This window comes from Artemia sp. Qi Xiang Cuo, chromosome 2, assembly GCF_049724085.1.
Source record: "Artemia sp. Qi Xiang Cuo chromosome 2, ASM4972408v1, whole genome shotgun sequence".
In the NCBI taxonomy this organism is placed as follows: Eukaryota; Metazoa; Arthropoda; class Branchiopoda; order Anostraca; family Artemiidae; genus Artemia; species Artemia sp. Qi Xiang Cuo.
Genome location: NC_142795.1, coordinates 39780407 through 39800369, shown reverse-complemented (window position 1 = coordinate 39800369; position 19963 = coordinate 39780407). Strand labels below are relative to the sequence as shown.

Genomic DNA, 19963 nt, shown 5'->3' with positions numbered 1-19963 from the left:
GCACAATAACTTTCATGTTCATGTCGAATTAATTGGTTTTCAAATATTAGCTTCAAGTTGTTTGTGTGATCTTCTCAAAGGATAACTCCCAGAGTTGGTGATGGTCTTATTTCCCCCTCAAGTGTTGTCTTAGCCATAAAGCAGAGCTGAATTGATACGAAGATTTGAAGAAGTTGATTAGAAGTGTGGTATCTTAAGTTATGAGAGCTACTAATACAAGCTGAATATTCTAGATAAAATTGTGACACTTACAGAAGACTGATGCTTCTGTAAAATGATCTTTCAGCGCGTCATTGGAGGTGGCTTTATGAACGATGTTATTAATGAATTGCTATTTCTGTAAACATTTCTATTTCTTTGAATAGTTCCAGTTTTTGACATGATGAAAAACCCAGCTCTATGATCGATATATGATTATTACTATGTTCCACTGTCTGAAGCTCTGTCATATAGTTAACTGCAAACCTACTGTGATCCGTAGTATTGATTCTTTTTCTTTTCTTTTTTTTAGGTATGATTCCATACAAAACCACCCGGGGTCGTCAAGCAATGAAACGTCTCCGTGCCTATGAAGGTGTTCCACCAAAATATCAGAGGATGACTAAACAAATTGCGCCTCGTGCTCTTAGAGCCGTTGCACTTAAACCAGGTAGAAAGGTACGTTTTTCTTCTCGCAGTGAAGTTTTATGCACTTCCGTTGGCCAAAGTTCCTTATAGGCTAGTTCCTAATTCTTCGTTTTTACGCTGCTTTTCTTGCACAGAAAGGGAATGAAAGGGTAATCAGAACAATAATTTGAAGGTTGTATTAATTTTTCTTAGACAGTGGCGTTCTTTGATCTGGAATAATAAAGTCAATCTTTTGACTTAAATTTCTGCATTCTTTTTATGGAGCATAGGCCTATTAAATACAAGACTTGTTAGAAAAGAAGCCGTTCCAGTTAGAAAATTTAATCTTAAGCAGTATAATGCATGCGCTAATAAATTACAAGACGTCAGGGTCCCTTATTATGGTCGAGTTGATTAAGGCCAGTGTTATGATGGGAAAGGGTTCGAGTCCAGATCTTTTTCAAAGTCTCATTAGCCCCAATTATCTAATACAAAAAGGAAGTTTGTGACACAAACGATCATTGAAAGTACAAACAATGTAGAGCCGTCAAAAATAGGTGGCGGCTCGGTCTTGCCTTTGATAGCCTTCTTCAGTTGCAAAATAAGAAGTAGAGTGGAAATTTTAAAATATTGATGTGGTAAAACAAAATTATTATTCACAATATCAACAATTAGCTGAACTTTATATATATACACAGTTAGCTGAAATTAGCGATTTTTGGCCCATATTTATGATGGAGTAACTATCTGCAGAATTAGCCCCACGAACCAGATAGTGTAGTAAATATACTTGTTATTCAAAAATTTGTTGGCTGGTAGATGCCATTTGCAAATCTGCTCAATTTTTATAACAAACATAAAATAATTGCGATGTCTTCCGTAGTTAGTGAGAAGTTTTCTTGTAGCTAGGGAATACTCATAATCCATCTCTTTTTTTTCTCGTCTTAGTCAGAAAACCAGAACACAAAAATAGGTCTCAGTTAGCAGAGAGTAATCTGGATTTCTTCAAGATTATTTGAATCAATATTGTACCAACCAATTTATGAATGCTCATTTTAATGTTCGACATTTTTTTGAATATTAGATATTGTTATGCCTAGAATGAAAAGCTGAATCTTATGTTATTATAATTTTATTAGAAATCGAAAATAGGTTCCATAATTTTTCCTCTGGAACGATTCTTAATTCAACGAAAAATAAAAAAATTTATAGCTTATAGTCGAGTAATTCTGTTTCAGTTTGGTATGTTTAATAGTTCCTTTCCCATGCATTTAGGTATGACCATAGAATTATGTTAGGTAGACTTCAAGCTTTGATAATTTTAACATTTTTTTTCAAACAACTAAGGCAAACCTTCTGGCTGTTTTTGGCTATAGTCAATAATTTTTGCTGAAAAAAGTTGTGCAAACCCATATAGGCTAGTGCTCTAAGGATGAGCCCGATTTATAACATATTTTTCCGGTTTTTGGTGTTTTTTTTCTTTCTTTTTTTAATAGATTTCCTATAGACTTATTTTAAGAGTATAGATTTCATGCTACATACTTTTTCTATTAGACTATCTATCGACCATTTCTTTAGACTGTTTATGAGTATAGACTCTACTTACGAGTTGTTCTAATTTGCATTTATTAAATCATGCACAGAACTGGCCCAGGCTGTTCTGGGCCTATTGTATGGGTATGCGCGTGTTTTTCTCTTAATGTTGGACAATCATGTAGCTGTACTCCCTCATTCGAGTCCATGATTGATGTAACATAAATAAAGGAAGTAGATCTTTTGCTATTTCAATTCCTTTTTGACTATTGAAACTATATAACTATTTTGTTATTATAGATGGTTTAGTCAAATCTTGACAATCTTTGAATAGCGATTAATGACCTTGTAAAATCTAAGGAGCTGGATTTTCATTATTGTTTATTGCCCTAGCTAGTTTGTTCTTTTAACATTTTCTTTTTGTTGTTGTTGTAGTACTGCAAAGTTGGAAGATTGTCTCATGAGGTTGGCTGGAAATACCAGAATGTTACGGCCACGCTTGAGGCCAAGAGAAAAGTGAAAGCCGCCGTTGCTTACCGAAATAAGAAAAATATAATGGTAAGCCTATTTTCTGATTTGGATTCCCAGTCTGAAACTGTATTAAGATTTATAAGCCTACAAAAAAGCAATAGCATGACAAAAAAAAGCCAGAGAGGAGGAATAGTACTGCATAAAGCAGGATTGAAAAAAGGAAAGGGATAACAGGATTTAGAGCAATATGTATAAAAAATAAAAATAGATATGTTACTTATTCCTGTTACTATAATTCTGCCACCTATGCATTAATCTGCCTGATATTTAATCCGGAATTTGTTATATTTTCTCCGATTTCTTATTATATAAAGAAGATAATTCCAAAAGTTATCCTAATGTTATTGTAGAATAATGTTTTATAAAAGACAAGGAGTAGAACTAACTCCATTATTATTTTCATTTATTGGATTTGAATTGACGTGACCATAAAATACCAATTATTCTCCCAATCCTTGAAAAGAAAAACATGCATGTCGAATTTATGGCAAGATTTCATTTGTTTGTTATGACTTATTATCGGTCATTATATTTAAAATTTTGAAATTATACTCATACCTTCTAAAGTCGGTCCCCAAATCTGGATTTGTTACTCTCTTCTCCAGCCTCTTTCCGGAAACATACCGACAAGCAGAACTATGTTAGGTCCCAGGTTCTGGTATTGATTATACTGACAAATCAAAATCTCGTCCTCCATTTTTTTTTCTTTTTTTTACCTTAAATAGTTCTCATGTTCTTTTTTCTTTTTTGTTTAATCAGCTTCAGTCTTCTCAGGGAAACATCTTTTACCACCTGTCATATATAAAAAGCTATGGAAAAATTGATTGGGGTAACCAGGCTTAGACCTAGTCGAGATACTGGGCTATTCGGAAAATAAATTCATAGGATTTTTGTCGCTAGGGTTTCGATTTACTCCTTATTTCATGAGGATGACTTATAGAATAAATGACAAAAGTATTTGAGGATAAAATGTAATATTGTTTTTTCTTTTTTATTCTTTGTTTGTAAGTTTTAAATACTAAAATGAACTCAAAGTTTTCTTTCCTTTTTTGGGCAAATTAATTAATCTGCTCTGTTCTCTGGCTTAATACTGTAGTTATTCAAGGCGGTGGATTGCAGTTTTGTAGTTTCGAGATTTTATAGCATGTTAGGTTCTTTTTTTAAGATATCTTGAGTGTCTTGGATTATTCCTGAAAGCCTGCCTGTTGATTCCTTTAAAAGAAAGATCAACAAAGAAAACTATAGGGAGAAAGTCTAGGTAAATGGTCACCAGTAGCAAATAGCAGCCTGGTCGTGTAAATTTTGTGGTAAAAATTATTAGAAAATAAAATAAATTTGTTGTTCATGAGATTATTTTCGAGTCGAAGGTTTCCTAAGGTCTCTGAAACTAGAATGTTTCGGTTGTTTGGTTTATATGGGTTTGTCCTTCTCTTAATGTCCATGAATTTTGTGGCAGTAAAATTGAGATGTTATCCACTGAGTCAGCTTTCTTTCTTCTAAAAGTGGCCTTTTTCGGACTTCGCCCCTTGCCTTGGTCATGTTAGTTGGTTGCCATGGAGTGACACCTAAGCCTGGCAAACCGATCTGGTGACTGGCTTTGTGTGGTAGCCGGTAAATGATCAAAATGCCAAGCATAGTAAGTATAACAAAGAAGAATTACAAAGCTATTTTTAGGGTAATCTGGAATAAGTCTTAAAGTTCAGCCTTGTTTATAGCACGCCTCTCTAAAGCTGGTAACCTTGCCTCATTATTGTTTAAGTTTAATTCCTAAATATTTGCTTGAGTGCGACGTATTACAAAGAACTTAGGTTTTGCTGACCTAAAATGATTACATTGTAAAATTCAACTAACTTTTATTGGCATATTTAGAATTAAGAAGTATAATCGCTGTCATTTACCTATTTACTTCTATGTTTAAAATCTTTTTTACTTTTTGACCTCAATTTTATTTTGTACTTAATAACTAACTCATTTCTGTTAATTACCATTAATTCTGTCAGACTTACCAAAATTTATTATTTTTTGTGTGTTAGGCGGAATGGAACCTGTTTTAAATTAACTTTTTAACATTTTGCAAATATATGTTTTTTTCTTTTTCAGAAAATGAAAGAAGGAGAAAAAAAGCACTACGCCAAGAAGATCGAACCTTACCAGCGAGTTATTGAATCTTATGGTTTCAAGTAAACTCCTTACAGGGAAGACTAAATAAATTATTCTTCTCAGTATTTTTTTTCCCTTAAGTCTTGAACTCGTCAGAAAGTGTCAATAGATTATTTTTTTTTTTTCAAGGAGTGTAATATGATATATTATAAATGTGCACAGAGATGTGTGTTTTGAAGGAGGGTGGGGCAAGTAATGGTGTTTTCTAGGATGGGGGGGGGGGCTTGGCGGTGTTGTAAAGAGAGAAGCAGAACACAAAAACCAGTAAATTTTAGTCCAAGTTTTTCAGATTTTCTTGACTGATCATTTATACCAGCCTTACAGAGAACAAAACTCGCCCCTAATCTTTTTGTGTGTGGGTATAAGTAAAAGCACTACTTTAGTCGTTCTGTAAAGTTGTAAATCGGCATATACAATTCTGACTGCAGGTATTTGTACATATATGCTGTATACAGTACAAAATATATGTGCCAGGGCTGGGTGAGTGAAAAAAAGGGAGAGGGAAGGATGGCAATACGATTGCTTGAGCACGACTTCTAAGAACTCATTGGAAAAGTGAGATTGCGGAGTGGGGGAGAATAACTCTTAGTAATCCTAGTGTTTGATTCTCATGTAGTTTAATTTTTTTTTTTTTTTTTAAATTGTTAACAGTTTCAGACACTCAAACGTCCTCCCTTCCACCTAAAAAATGTTGCCGTCCCTTATCCTACAACAGCTCCTGCTACCTGTTGTCACTTCCTACAAATAATATAACCAAATACTAAAACTGCAAATCTCGAATGGAATGAAATGCTCTCAACTAACATTATAACTTATCATGCTTTCTGATTAAAAAGATGTATGATCGATGTGTCTTTAATCTCACTACAAAATAAATTATTTATTCCATCTGTATTATGGGATAAAGCAGCTTTTTACAAAAAAAACTACGGAAAGGCGTTTATGTATTGCATTATTATATTGCATTTTTACTTTTATATCAAATTTAGACCTTGAATTTGCAACCAGTGTTGTAATTTTTTCAGTATTTCTTGTAGTATAGCTATGTTTCCCCTTCTTTAAAACATATAAGGATTGAGAAACATTTATAAACGAACATTTACATAAAATTTAACCAAACCACAAAACGAAAAAGATTTCCACCGAAATCTAGGTTAAATCATTTAGTCAAAATTCTGACTGCTTTGTATAGTAAAATAAACAGATTTATAAAGGGCTGGTAAATGTTGACTGCTTTCTGTTCTTTTTCTTATTTTTTTTGAAAAAACAGCTGTTTTTTGTTTTCGCTTATCTTCCAATTTTTAGAATGGCGCACCCTGTCATCTATACTGGGCAAGATTATACGCTTCAATTCCCAAACCAGCGTAAAGAAACCGCCTTGAAACCATCCCAAATCCAGTTCTTTTTTAATCGACCACATGCGCATACGATACGACCCCGACGGTTCTTGTGATTCTAAAACCTACTAAAGGACCTGGGCACAGCACAATTTTGTTCTTGTCACCTCAAAATATAGAACAATAGAGTAGGAAATAAAAGGAAAAAACTTCTTTCAGATACAAAAGCATAGCAGCTTCAAATGAAATGGAAAACAAACTGACAATTCATCCAACCAGTTCGCGACATACTGACATACGGTTTTAGTCACTTGAAAAGTGGAAAGTGACAATTTTAATACTATATTTCCGTTCTATCTTCCCATAGAAAAATGAATAGCGACATCTTTTAACAACAAAATAAGTAACCACGAAAAATATGCGATTGTTGTTTAATTTTGGACTTTTTGGTTAATGGAAGGTACACGCAAAACCAGTTTTGTTGAGTCCATTGGTGTTAGGTCTCAGTGTATAGCTGAATCTTTTATTTTTTGGTACTTACAGCTTTTATTTCATTTTTTCCGAATGATTGAATTTCGAATGAAAGTTTTTCCGAATCAACTTGGTGGAAGTGAATAATAACTTGAGAGCCAATGTCCCAGGTGGGTGACTGAGTTTTAGGTATTGATGACCGACAAGTCCCCTGGACTCGCAGGTGAATGGGGTAACCTGTATGTTTCATACTGTGTACATCGATTTTTGGAATGGCTTTTGTGTTTTCAAGTTGTTTTCTTTTTTTTTTTTAAAAAATACTAAAAAAAAGTGTTAAAAGTGCAAAAAACGCGCCTGGATAAATCGATCTATCGTCTTCTTATAGATAGATACCTACTCATGTATCAATCACTCGGAAAAATACATACTTCTGCAGAGGAGTGCTCCGGCAGCTTCATCGTGAATGTTTTTTTTATGAATGTAGAAAGAACTAATAAGGCAGTTTTAGGTTCAGCTTACTTCAAACCTGGGGTGGCTTACCTTTTTGATCACCTGAGTTTATTCACAACAATGCAAATTCAAGCTTATGCTTAATTTTTTCCCTCTCTGGATCGTTCATTCGCTGTTATTTCTTCACTAGACCACACTTTACTTGTTTCTTCTCTTTTTTCGTTTTCTTCTGATATCCAGACGCTCTGACATTTCGATGTTAGATAGCAGCGCGAAAGTCTGCTGACCTTTATTCGCTAGATAATAAAGCAAGCAATCCGTGAAATAAAAAAAAAACAAGTTGAAAAAAACAAAAAAAAAAAACAGGTCGGACCAATGGTGAGACAGGTGACGATCTGTTTCTCTCTTTTTTTTTTTGAAAAACAAAAAAGAGGTCAGACAAAGACAGAAACAGTGTTGATGCTTAGATACAATGCAACAAGTGTCTACAACAATAAGAAAATACGAGTTTTGTATGTTTCGTCTTGGAAAGCTAATTCTACAGAATTCAAACGTTTTTTGCTATTTTAGCTCTACTAAATGCGACATCTTCACTACGTCAAGATATCACAGCCTGAGAAGGAAATTATCCCGTTCCATGGAAATTTAAATTTTGGAGGTGTTGTGCAATTTAGCGTAATTTTTCCGGCCTTCCGAATGGTTTATGTAGAGACTGTATGCCACACTGTTGCTTAGCAACGATTAATTGAGTTTTATCCTAACCGACACGTCAGCACTTTTCCTGAGTGGAATTGTGCTATTTGTTTTCACTCTCATCATCGGACCTAGAAAAAAATAAGCTGATAAAATTTTATTAAGTAGATTAGGAGCGTTCAAAATGTTTGAAGGTTTTTTGCTTCTGAACTCTGGAGCAATAGGACAATTTCGGTCTCGTTTTCAGTCCAGTTTTGCTGCATCAGTCCGATATATATATATATATATATATATATATATATTCACTACGACTCAAGATCCTCAAGCCATGTTTGAGAGAAAGAGAAGTTTATTATAACAAACAACAACTACAGTTTAACGGCCGCTCTAAGGAATAAAATACTGGTCCGAGTGGGTGGCAAAAAATATGCTGAAAAAAAAAACAGTTTACTACACAATTCCAAAACGGCATTACAGACCTTATAACAAAATTTTATCAAATATATTATTTTATTCTTGCCCTGGAGATCATAATCATTTATTTATTAACCCCCCCCCCACACACACACACACACTTAAAAAAAACGACTAAAATTCATACTTACTAAAAAGTATTTATTTAATTGCACTCTTAAACGAAGAAATATCACTAATCTATTTTTTATTCTGGTCAGTGTTTCAAACTCCTAATCCCCCTATGAAGCACAGGAAATGTTGACCGAATCGAAACAGTCGTTAGAGTATTAATCTCTATAGAAGATTCAGTGTCTTAATCGTGGACCAAGGAACTTAAGTTTGCTAAATTGTCCAAACATGGATGATTTGCATCAGCTGTAGTCTGAAAATAAACAAGCGTGATAAAATTATTAATCATCATTTCCAAATAAAGGAAAAGGAACAAATAAAATACTTATTAGAGTTTGTACCCCGCGTATGTATAAGTGCATTATTCCAGTTATTTTATATATTTCGTTATATTACCAATAGGGGGAAGCTTTGGGGCTTTCGCCCGAACAAACAAAAAACAAACCAACAAGAGGGCAACATTTTATGACATTAAATTCAAACATAGATAAACTGAAAACTATTAGAACAAATTAGTATTCCCATCTAATTAATGAGCCTACCGTTCATTTCACTATTCATAGAATTGCCCAATGGGTAGTAACATAAATAATAAGCTAATATTACCTTGAACTGGAAGACTAAAAAGAACTACACTAAATGAAACTGTACATCAACCACTAAAATTGACATTAGTTATTATATATCTTGGTTTTACAAGCGAACTCTTAGAGGTCTGGACTGAGTCAACCTCAATCACGTCCTCCGCTACATCTGTCCAGATTTTTGTAATCTAACGTACTAATTATTTTCGGCCATTTGTTCTGAGGGGAAAAAATTTCAAACTAATCCTGCCGTTTCTATGGGAATGTGTAAATTTATTTAGAAGAGGTTTCAACCAGCAGTATCAATTCCTACAATAATTCTAAGAGTGTTGAGGTCCATACATTGGTGTTGAAACTCAAGCCATGGAAGATGAAGCATTGTTTTGAATAGGGAAAAGGTCTTAGGTAAGGAATCGTTCTTATAGCCCCTGTTTAAGTCTTCTCTTCGCAATGGTAACCAGTTGACACAGGGGAAACCCAACAGAACTGTTATTCTATTCAACAATAAACCAGGTATGATGTCGAATTTCCCGAAACTACGTCGAAGCGACAGAAAGTGATTATTTGCCAAGAATATTTCTTTACTACCAGTTTTATCAATTTGAGTCTTAAACCATTTAGTCTGACAGTAAAAGATACGTTTTACTCCTGCTTAGTTAATAAAAGAGTTTTGGTACTTGTTAATTAAACGGAACACTCTTAAGAATTACGCTTGGATTAGATCTCAGAATTCCGGTTTCATAACCACAAAGACAAGTAATAGGTGATTGATTGCATCGGACTTGTATAACTTGGGCTATATATTTGCACATTAGGAATGGGGGGGGGTGTTGGTTAGGTTGGGCTATGGACGCTGTCCAATACTTAACCCCCAGCCCCCCTAATGTGAAAATATATAGCCCAAATTATTATTATTATGTAAACTAAAGGTTAGGTTTCATTAGGATTAACTTCACTTCTTGGGTGTTTTGTTTAATTAACATGTACCCAAATCATTTGGCGGCAAAGCAAGGGAAGGTTATAATTCTATTTTTAGAACGTCTTATTGCTTTTGAAGTTTGACGCATTGATCTTAATTTGTTTTGGCTTATTTAGATCAAGGAAAACTTTCATTTTTGTTTTATACCAAAAAGTACAGCAATACACAGTCAAATTAGAAAAGCAAGTAAAGTCAAAATGATGCCATCCTTATTCCTTATTCCCTCCCCGGAAAAATCACGGGTCACCGTGGGGTGACCCGCATAATTTTTTCGTTTTTATGATAATAAATAAAGTTAAAAAGCTCATTGCATTTTCTTGATAAAATTGTTCTTGTTATTCACTAAAAGCCTGTTTTAAAATGGAAACATCACTAACTAAAAGTGGTTGATTTTGACCCTGTGCCAAAGAAAAGGTTGCCAGCCCCTGGTGCCCTATGGTATTTATATTCACATTTTTATTCTTTTTTTTCGTGTTTCAGGGGGTTGTGTCACTATTTCTTGGCTCAACCTCCATCGAACTCACCCTCAATGGAACTCAACTCCTGTTTAAGTTTGCTCTATGAAACTCAATCTAAACTGGTAAATTTGCCTTCGTTGACCACATCTGAAAGGAACATGCTGATAAGATAAATTAGATTCCTTATTTTATGTTATTTTCGAATATTAATTTTTAAAAAGCTTTCCACGGCTCCAGTGTTTGCCTTTATCTTACCCCCCTGTGATAACTCAGCCCCCAGAAACACGAAAAAAGAAATAAAGTAAAAATCTAAAAATAAATACTGTAGGATATTCTACACGATATATACTGTATATTTGGAATATAGGTAGATTGATCCAAAATTCCTCATTTTTTCCACTCTTTATATGTTGGGCTCTCTCCGTGGCAATATGGGAGGAATTTTCCATTGGGAGGGGGGGGATTGGTTGGGCAAGCCGGACCCCAGTCAAAATATGCTGTCACATTTGTATTGTAATTACAACATTACAGTCGTGCTGGTGTGTTCGCGCGGAAAACAAAGGCGTGCCCTTGTTTGACGGAATTGGAAAATCCTTGCAATTAAAATAAATAATGTAGCGGTACTCGATTCATTTAAAAACCAATAAGAGCAGTCAAAATAAGTTTGAAGTTTGTGATATATTTTTAAAATGTAAAACCGAGCTGATATTTTGGTTAGAATGTTCGTCATAACATAAAACCTCGTCCTCATTTAGCGACACCAAAACAGTTGTAAAACAAGCAAAACATAAATAGTATAGCGAGACACAGTTTAATTAATCAAAAAGCAATAATAATTGGCAGCCTAACAATACCATGGACAAGATTAAACATGTGCCTTCGGTCCTATAAAAAGAAATTGCTGCTAATCTTAAAAATCTACACTAAATACAAAAAACCCATGTTTTACTATGCATCTTCATACCCACCTTTTCTCCGGAGTGTCAATATTTAAATTAGGTCTTGGAGTTTTCACAAGTGATTTAAAGTAAAATAACGTTTCTTAACGAGTCTTTTTGTATAGAGTTTATGTTGCTTTTCGCAGAAAAGAAGCATTCAAATTTTGAAGTCCAAAATTGAAAGCCATAGTTCGTTTCTTTATTTTCTCTACTCATGTGATATGTTTAATTATAATAGTCTTGTTTTGCGTACTTAAACAGGGCGCAAAGGAATTTGAGGATGATAACGTCGATCGTAATTTCTCAAGAGGATGGCTTTGTTATCTAACTACTGCCTGTTTACACAGAAGACAAGACAATCTTCTTGATATCATCTTTGGTATTAGCGAGATTGACAGTTGCATATGACAAGTAAAACATGGCGGAATTCAATGAAAAAAGTAAGGTGGATAAATCACCCCAACCTGTGAACAGAAAATACAATAAATCTAGTGTTTTTGGAGGGATTGCAATGGGGATTTTATTTATTCTCACTATGATTGTGCTAGCCGTGTGTCTATCCGAGGTGTTTCCATCTGACCCCGTGTTTCCTTGGTGGCAAGAAAAGTTGGTGTATCGTACGCTCATTGAATCATTTCAAGACAGTGATGGGGATGGTGTTGGAGATTTAGCAGGTAACCTTTTGAGTTTCTTTTCGAGATGCTGGTCTACCCAAACTAGTAGTAGTTCTATCTTGGTAGTCCAAACTCTGGTATTTAATTGGTGTTTGAAACATACCATAAAATGTCCCGAAACAAATAATTTGAATGCAACATTATGCTCTGCTAAAGAAAACAACGTAAGTGTAAAATTTCATTACTTTAGTTGTATGTCGTTACAGACACATCTGGTGCTGCAATGAATTGCTTGTAATAGTAGTAGTAAAGTAAATGTGCTACTTGAAAACACCACACTTTCAGCCAAAAAATAGTCGCCCACATACAGAGCAGATTGCTACTCCCCCAAACCCCTCGGAAAACCAAACTGTTCAAAAACAGTGAAACTTGATAACGCTGAGAAAAAATGACACCTTTTGTGGGAACAAACTTTTAAATCTTTGCCCCCACCCGTAAAAATTTCACAAGCTATACACCCTTCTAGAAGTACCTATGAGCCAATCTTAGGAAAAATATAGATTGTGTTAGTACCTTTACAAACCAATATCCGTGGAAAAAAAAATACAGTTTACAGAGCTTCAGTGCCTTATTTCTCGAACTGAGCGGTACCACCCAATTGTCTGTCTTCATCAGTGGCCTCTTTAGGTACCGATGTCCATTTTATCTTCTTATAATAATAAAGATATATATATATATATATATATATATATATATATATATATATATATATATATATATATATATATATATATAGAATGATAGTATTATGTATGATATAGAATGATAGTATAGAATGATTGTCGTAGAATGATAGTATTCTACGACAATTTTTTCATGATGATAAAATTAATTGCCGAATAAAATGAATGTGTGTAGAGTTCATAGACAAAATATGTTTTATCCTTCATTTAATTTAAAGCACCAGGATAAGAAGACAATATCCAAAATTCTTTGACAAACCAATAGGTATTGTAGAATAAACTATGCCACATATTGAGAGCAAACTTTTTTACCATGTGTAAATTCGAACAATGCTTTATATGTGCTTTTTAGCATTTGATGTAATTTATACTAAATCACGTAGATGGAGATGTGACAAGGCGAGAATCAAGGTATTAAATGTCTTCTTTTCTTTTGAGGTAATGGTATATTTTTATGCTTGAACCTTATAATCCGAGCCTTCATAGTACAGGAATAAAAGGTTTGACCAGGAACACATTGATAAAGTAATGCTTTCTTCACTATCCAGACCGAAAAAAAATCGCTGAACAACATATCCAAAATCCCTATCTCTAACTCGTTGCGAAATTTGTTTTTTTTTTGCCGTTTTTTTTTTTTTTTTTTTTTTTTTTTTTTGAAAAAAATGACATCACGAAATGTCTCATATGTCTTTCTGTATCAAATTTAAAAGCTGAAACGATATCGTATGTTAGTTTCTCCGAAATGTCAAAAAAATAAATCAGAAATACTCTGTTTTTTAACAAAAATGAACAAATTTTAAAGTTTTAGGTTAAAAAAAAAACAAGCGTTCGATAGAAGTTTCTAGATCAGTTTTGAGTTGACAAACTAGGTTTTCTGAGATACTTCAAGATCATTTTAATACCCATCCTCCCCACCCTCCCACAAAAACCTTGCTCTTCGTAGGCATTTGAGATCAAACTCCATTCACCTTCATCACCATAAAAAAACGACGCGGTAAAAATTATTTGTAATAAAACGTAAGAAAATTGCACATCTGATTATTCAAAGGAGCAAAAATCACAGTGAAACTTAAACCACAGGATTAAATCTCATCCTACAAAAGATCATCTTTTGGACATTTCACTTTGTTGCGGAAAATTCCCCTTCGTACTCGACAAGCTGTGGTGCCTCTCAAGTGGTTTTTTTGACAGGAAAATCTTTCATCGTTGGAATAATAATAACGGCATGAACACTTCACTGTCTTTAGAAGATGAGGAGGAGCAGTGGGGAGATCTGTCATTTTTGGCTCTAAAACTTCGTTGCCTTGAAGATTCCATCCCCATCTTTGTGGGTCAACCGTGTTCCCTAGCCAAATCTGAACCTGGCTGTAGACTCGGAACGAATGATACTTCGCTGCCATCATAGTCGGAGGCAGCTCTTGTGGGTGTTCGAATGAGGTGGCAGCATTGACTTTCCTCTGGAAAACTTGGTTCCTGGCAGTGTCAAGACTTGGCAGATCCCGGCAGTTGTAGAGTATCAGCAAAGCTTTCTCTCCAGCCGCAGCTATCTCATCATGAGATGCAGATTTTTTGGTAAACAGGGTACCGGCGTCTCTGAAATTCGAGCTGGATAACAACAGCTGAAGAGCTTTTCCTTTTCCGATACCATAAAGATTCGATGTTGTGTCGCAACCCAGTATAGAGTGACAAAACGGCATCAGCTGGCAAACTTCTGATCCTAGCTTGTCTTTTATCTGACAAACATCCCAAGCTGAGCATTCACTTCAGAATTTCGCCTCCGGCGAGAAGTAAAGTCGATTTGAACTAGTATCTACATGACACATGAGGAGGACGAAAATATCTGTGTCATCAGCAACCACAATGGTGTCGCTATGGAGTGTAGCTTCCGTAGCCTTCTTCACTATGTCTAGATCAGCATCTCCTTCAGAGTGGTATACATCGCAACCGCTGGCTACCAGAGCAGTTCCAAAAATCTTCAGAAAACGCGATTTGTTCTCCTTGCATGAAAGAAACTCCTCTTTCTTCATGCAAAGATTCATGTTTTCGGTAAATACCACTTCGCGGTCGACAGATCCAGCTCGACACAAATGGGTTGCATCGTTGATTGACGGACCGCCGTCGCATCCGTCGAAGGCGACAACTGCACGGGGATACTTTTTTTCGACCTAATGAATATACGAAGACATGATAACCTTGTATGTGGAAAGCGAGCTTCCACGGGATCCGATGGAGAAGGGCGCCCCCGTCTAAGACGAAGCTGGTAATTCACACCAGTCTTGGGGACTGAGCCTCAAATCCACATGACTGATAGACGGCTTTTGTTAGCTCGGGCTTGTTGGCCTTTCGCATGAATCCTTTTCTTTCGAAAAGAGCAGAAGTAATGGTACAGAGCTCAAACTTGAAATAATCTTCCTTGAGACTAGACCTCTGGGCAACGATAATGAAACTCTGAAAAAGTAGCGCCGGGTCGATTTCTGCCACTTCAGAAGAGCCCGACTTTTTTTGTGGTCCTCAGAGTCACTTGGTCTTTCTTTTTAAAGACTTGTTCCTTCAAGGTCTTTTCTAATATCTTGTCTAAGATTTTCTTCCCAGCAGATTCGACTTCGTCAACATTCATGCCTGGAGATGAAGTTACTCCATTTGCAACGTTTCTCAGTTGTACATTGCCATTGATTGGGGATGACACTTCGAAGAAATCTACCAACTTCGCAGTATCTTCAAAGTCACGGGTTTGTCTGTTCAGACTCAAGTCACGACGCTGCTCACTTGTAGAGTAGCCGATATTCGTCAGGTTCTGCATCAACAGGTTGATCTCAAGACACGCCGGCCTCGATAGGACCCAAATCGCTCTCTGTTCTTCAGTCATGCCACCACCACCAGTGAGTCCTCCTGATGTTTTTAGGCTTTGCATGTACTCTTGTTCAATAACTAAGTCTGCTGAGAGGCTTACCCAGTGCCGATCTGACCTTCTAATCGTGTGTCCTTGCTCACTGAACGTCTGAAACATTTTTGGGTGACGACTTGGAAGTTTAGTCATCTCTTGGATGTACAACCAGATAGATTTCACGTAAAGGTTGTGCCCATATGTGGCTAGGTAGGGAAGCATTTCTGCTGGGACCTGCAAATGCAGGTCCCATAGGCCCAATCTCTCCGCACTTATAAACTTGAGAAGCTTTTCAACCATGTCAAGGTACTGCAGCCAGAGCTTTGCTGTTCAGTGATCTGCGCTTTAAACGCAGGGAAATGTATCTTGCAACTGCTTATGCCTCCCACCAGAAGATGGCACTGATAAGCAAAATGGTCTATGAAGGGGAGTATATAGAGAGGAAGTTTTGCTGATGCAGGTCATGCTCTGATTAAGGCTATGTAATTCAGCTTATTTGCAAGTTCGGTAAGAAAGAACCTACCCTAGCATCTATATCAGTAGACTACTAACCGGAATGAGATTCTTTTTACGATCCGGAGCGGAGCGGAGATAACTTTTTATTTGCATAAGACTGCAGCTCGGTTGCCACAAGATGGCGTTGAGAACGTGTGTAAATGTAATCACGCTAGCTTGAAAAGATCTGGATGTTCACTGAAAAAAGACAAATGAACGGACAAAAAAAAACAAAAAAAACACCCACACACAAAAAAAGATATCATGGTTATCACTTAGTTTTTTTGCCAAAAATAGCGAAATTTTGCTATTTTTTTTACTAAAAATGGATTTTTTCATTTTAATTAGCTTTTATAAGAAAAACTAACTTCAGAAACGGTTACAATTCTCAATTCTGATACAGATAGACGTATCAACCACTCGTTTCGTGACACTTAATTTTTTCATGGAAAATAAAAATTAATGTAACAAAAATAGCGAAAAAAACAAAACAACAAATTTCGCAACGTGTTAGATATGGAGATTTTGGATCTGTTGTTTAGCGCTTTTTTCTTGTCCGGATGGTGAAGAAAGCATTACTTTATCAATTTGTTCCTGGTTCGGGCATTTTTTTTTCCCGTATTATTACTGTACTATCAGCGTGTATGCAGATCATGTCTAATATCAAGAAAAAAGAAAACTTCTAGATAACAAAAAACGATTTTAGACTCCAGTACTTTGAAGCATGGTGATGATCGTCCATGCCACTCAGATAAAGTGTATCAATTATTGCGTCTCGTTATTCTGACTTACGTAACGCCTGTTGAATTAAGTAAAGCTTGATCATTCACCAAGGTAAATTAAAATGAAATTCATTTTGAAGTAACATGGAGGTTTTGTAAGCATTTGCTATTTCGCTATTTGTTATTTAACTTGTTATTTTCCTTTTGTAAGATGTAAAGGGTTTTTAGAACACGATTGAAGGCCGGTTTATTACAGGCGTCAAAAAGGTTTTGCATCCAGTATAACATCTGATATGGAACATATTTCTGAAATTGTTGAGGAAAAGTAAAGAATAGTTCTTTTTTAAAACGCATCATTATTTACTGAATTAGCAAAGCAGTCTGGACGAGGCTCAGGCTGCAATTTTGGAATAAATTTCATCTTACATTTCAGAATTAAACCGATGTAATTGCTAACTTGTCGGGTTTTCAACAAATTGATACAAATTTACTTGTGGTGGGAAATCGCCTTTTCATTAAAAAAAAACAGCATTTAAAAATAAAGTCAATAGCTACAAGATTCCAAAACAATTTCCCATCCTCCAGAAAAACATAATGTTGTTGTTTATTAATGAAAAATAGGTTTCTTATTTCTTTTCCATTTTCATTTAAGGTATTATGTCAAGATTATACTATTTAAAAGAACTTGGAGTAGGAACAATATGGCTCTCTAACATGTTTTTAATAAAGGATGAACCACAAGAACGAGGAACATTTTCGTTAAATAAAGACCAGATAGCTGCAGTGAATTTCACAGAAATGGACCCAATATTTGGTACAGCAGACAACTTAACGCAGCTTTCGGAACAGGCAAGTTTAGAAGGCAAGTATCAGTGGAATTCAGTACAGATATGTCAGTAGCTATGCTAAACTTCAGGAGAAAATAGATGACTCTAATTGAACAGAAATGATAATGAGCTAGCTACAGATTATGAGAAATTGCTAAGGAAAGAATCTTTGTTGTGACGTCAATAGGGAGGGCCTGTTTCTTCCTAGATTTTGGAAAATATCTCGATTTTTATTTCCACTGTAAAAAGGGCAAATTCCCCCTCCCCCAGGCTGTGAAAATATATTTTCTCCGCCTCCAATTACTTGTGAATTGTCGTCACTGAATCTTTGGCTCTTTAAAATGGACTTAATTTGAAACTACTAACACCATTGATTGTTTAGTGCTACCCAGAAGAATCAGATTCAGAAAATAATTTGGTTGATATTAGTTTATTAAAATTTAGGTAGTTGTATGATAAACCCCCTACCGCTCAAGTTGTCCATTCATTGACGCTTTGTAGAACCGGTTTTTTTCGTTAGTTTCTTTCACTTAGCGTGAGACAAGACGAAGAGAAGTGACATAATAGATGTAAAATATATAATTTGGGCTATATATTTGCATATTAAGGGGGGGGGTGTTGTGTTGGTGAAGTATTTGGACAGTGTAAAGTTAGAACACAATTCTTACTACATAATATGCAGAATAATTGTACTTAACACATTAGGCATGCAAACCCGCTATACTTTTACCCCCCTTTACCCCATATATAGCCCAAATTTGTTTCTAAGGTATTATATTTTTATCGTACTTAGGTATATTTCATTAGGATTTAGCGCCAGAGGAACATATTAGAGGAATATTAGGTAGGGGTTTATCATACAAGTACAAAAATTTGAATCTAGAATAAAGGCCAAAGTTCATTTGTATTCAACCTTGAATGGAAATAAAGGTTGTTTTTGTTTTAGAGTGTTTAGTATCGATTATAAAATAGTTCAAGCTGACTATAACTGTAGTTTACTTGTAGTTTTTATTACAATCCAAAATTATAACAAGCTATTAAGTAGTTAGTAGGCAGATCGTAGGCTAGCTGTAAAAAATGCGCATGAATATTCCTATTGTTCCTTTTTGCCAAAATTGACTATTTTATGCTTCACCCATTCTAAAGCAAAAGTAAGAAAATACGAAAAAAAAAATTGTAACTGCTAACATTACATAAGTTATATTATTAGCTTAGTGACATTCTTGGTGTACATTAGATGGCGCTGGTTAAATGTTGTCTAATGACAGCCCGATTATTTAACGTAATAAAATTATCGCACTTGCTAGCGATTTGGCCGATTCCAGTGTACACTAGTCAGTAATGATAGGGTAAGTGGTGTTTAAACTCACCTTGACTATGGAAACAAGGCTACAGAATGTGAATTACAAGTTATTATTTTGATGGTACCTGTGGAACTTGTATTTGTATCAGATTAACGACGCTTCTTGACTACTAAGATCCTTTTGCCAGCCCTGCGGTGTGCTGCTACTGCTGGGTTCGACCTATTGGTCTCGTATTGCTAAGCTGAGGTCAAACCCACTGCACCACCACAAGACGGCCTGTGCAACTTCATTCTCAGGCTTGTTGAATTAAAAAATGTCCGCCAACCCAATATTTCCGGTCTACTGTTACATAACACTCAGTTAGTGTGGTATTGTTAACGTTTAAATATTATTTCATAGCTCTTCGCCCACTTTAGAAGTGAATGGGGGAGGGAGATGGTCTTTTTGTGGGGGAAAGGGGTGACTGAAGCATAAAAAAGTGCATCTTAAGAGCCAGATTTCCCAAGTTTTACTGAAAACGCAAAACCAATGTGAAAAAACAGTATGTTTCTTAGAAGCAGAAAATTCCATTAGTAAATAATGTAATGGATTACACTGCCTTTCAATTTACAATTAAAATGAAATAAAACATAGAAACAGTATAATATTTGAATAAGATACTGGGAAAAAAAAAATCACTAATAAGACAAAAGTCTGAATATTTCGGCTTCACACCTGGTAGCCTTTATCAACGGAAACAAAAATAAAATGAAAAAACAAAGAAGTAAAACACAAAACAAACTATGCTAGATTAAACAATACATATAAAGAAAAGGAAAAAAACAAACAAATACAAACGATAACAACTCACATCTTAATAATGTCCAATATGATAATTATCACTAGGAAATAGGGCAAAAACGACAAAGCAGGATAGATTAAGTTGTCTGTCTGATAAATTGAATATATTAAACTTTATATAACTATGCAAAAAGGTAACAAAACCACAAAACAGGCCAGATTTGGTCGTTTGCTTGACAGAAATATCTTAAGGATGTCCAATATGATAA

General features: G+C 35.2%; 2 protein-coding genes across 2 annotated transcripts in view; both read left to right on the top strand.

The window, feature by feature from the left end:
• Nucleotides 1-4895, top strand: part of RpL13A (ribosomal protein L13A) — a 28919-nt gene extending 24024 nt beyond the window's left edge. The window contains exons 4-6 of the mRNA XM_089100853.1: nt 512-657; nt 2575-2697; nt 4771-4895. Of these exons, the coding sequence (XP_088956979.1) occupies nt 512-657; nt 2575-2697; nt 4771-4854 (353 nt within the window). The 3' untranslated portion in view covers nt 4855-4895. The remainder of the gene's footprint in view (nt 1-511; nt 658-2574; nt 2698-4770) is intronic.
• A 6804-nt stretch (nt 4896-11699) lies between these two features.
• The window catches only part of LOC148955219 (amino acid transporter heavy chain SLC3A1-like), a 229622-nt gene continuing 221358 nt past the window's right edge, over nt 11700-19963 (top strand). The window contains exons 1-2 of the mRNA XM_089108107.1: nt 11700-11999; nt 17436-17645. Of these exons, the coding sequence (XP_088964233.1) occupies nt 11744-11999; nt 17436-17645 (466 nt within the window). The 5' untranslated portion in view covers nt 11700-11743. The remainder of the gene's footprint in view (nt 12000-17435; nt 17646-19963) is intronic.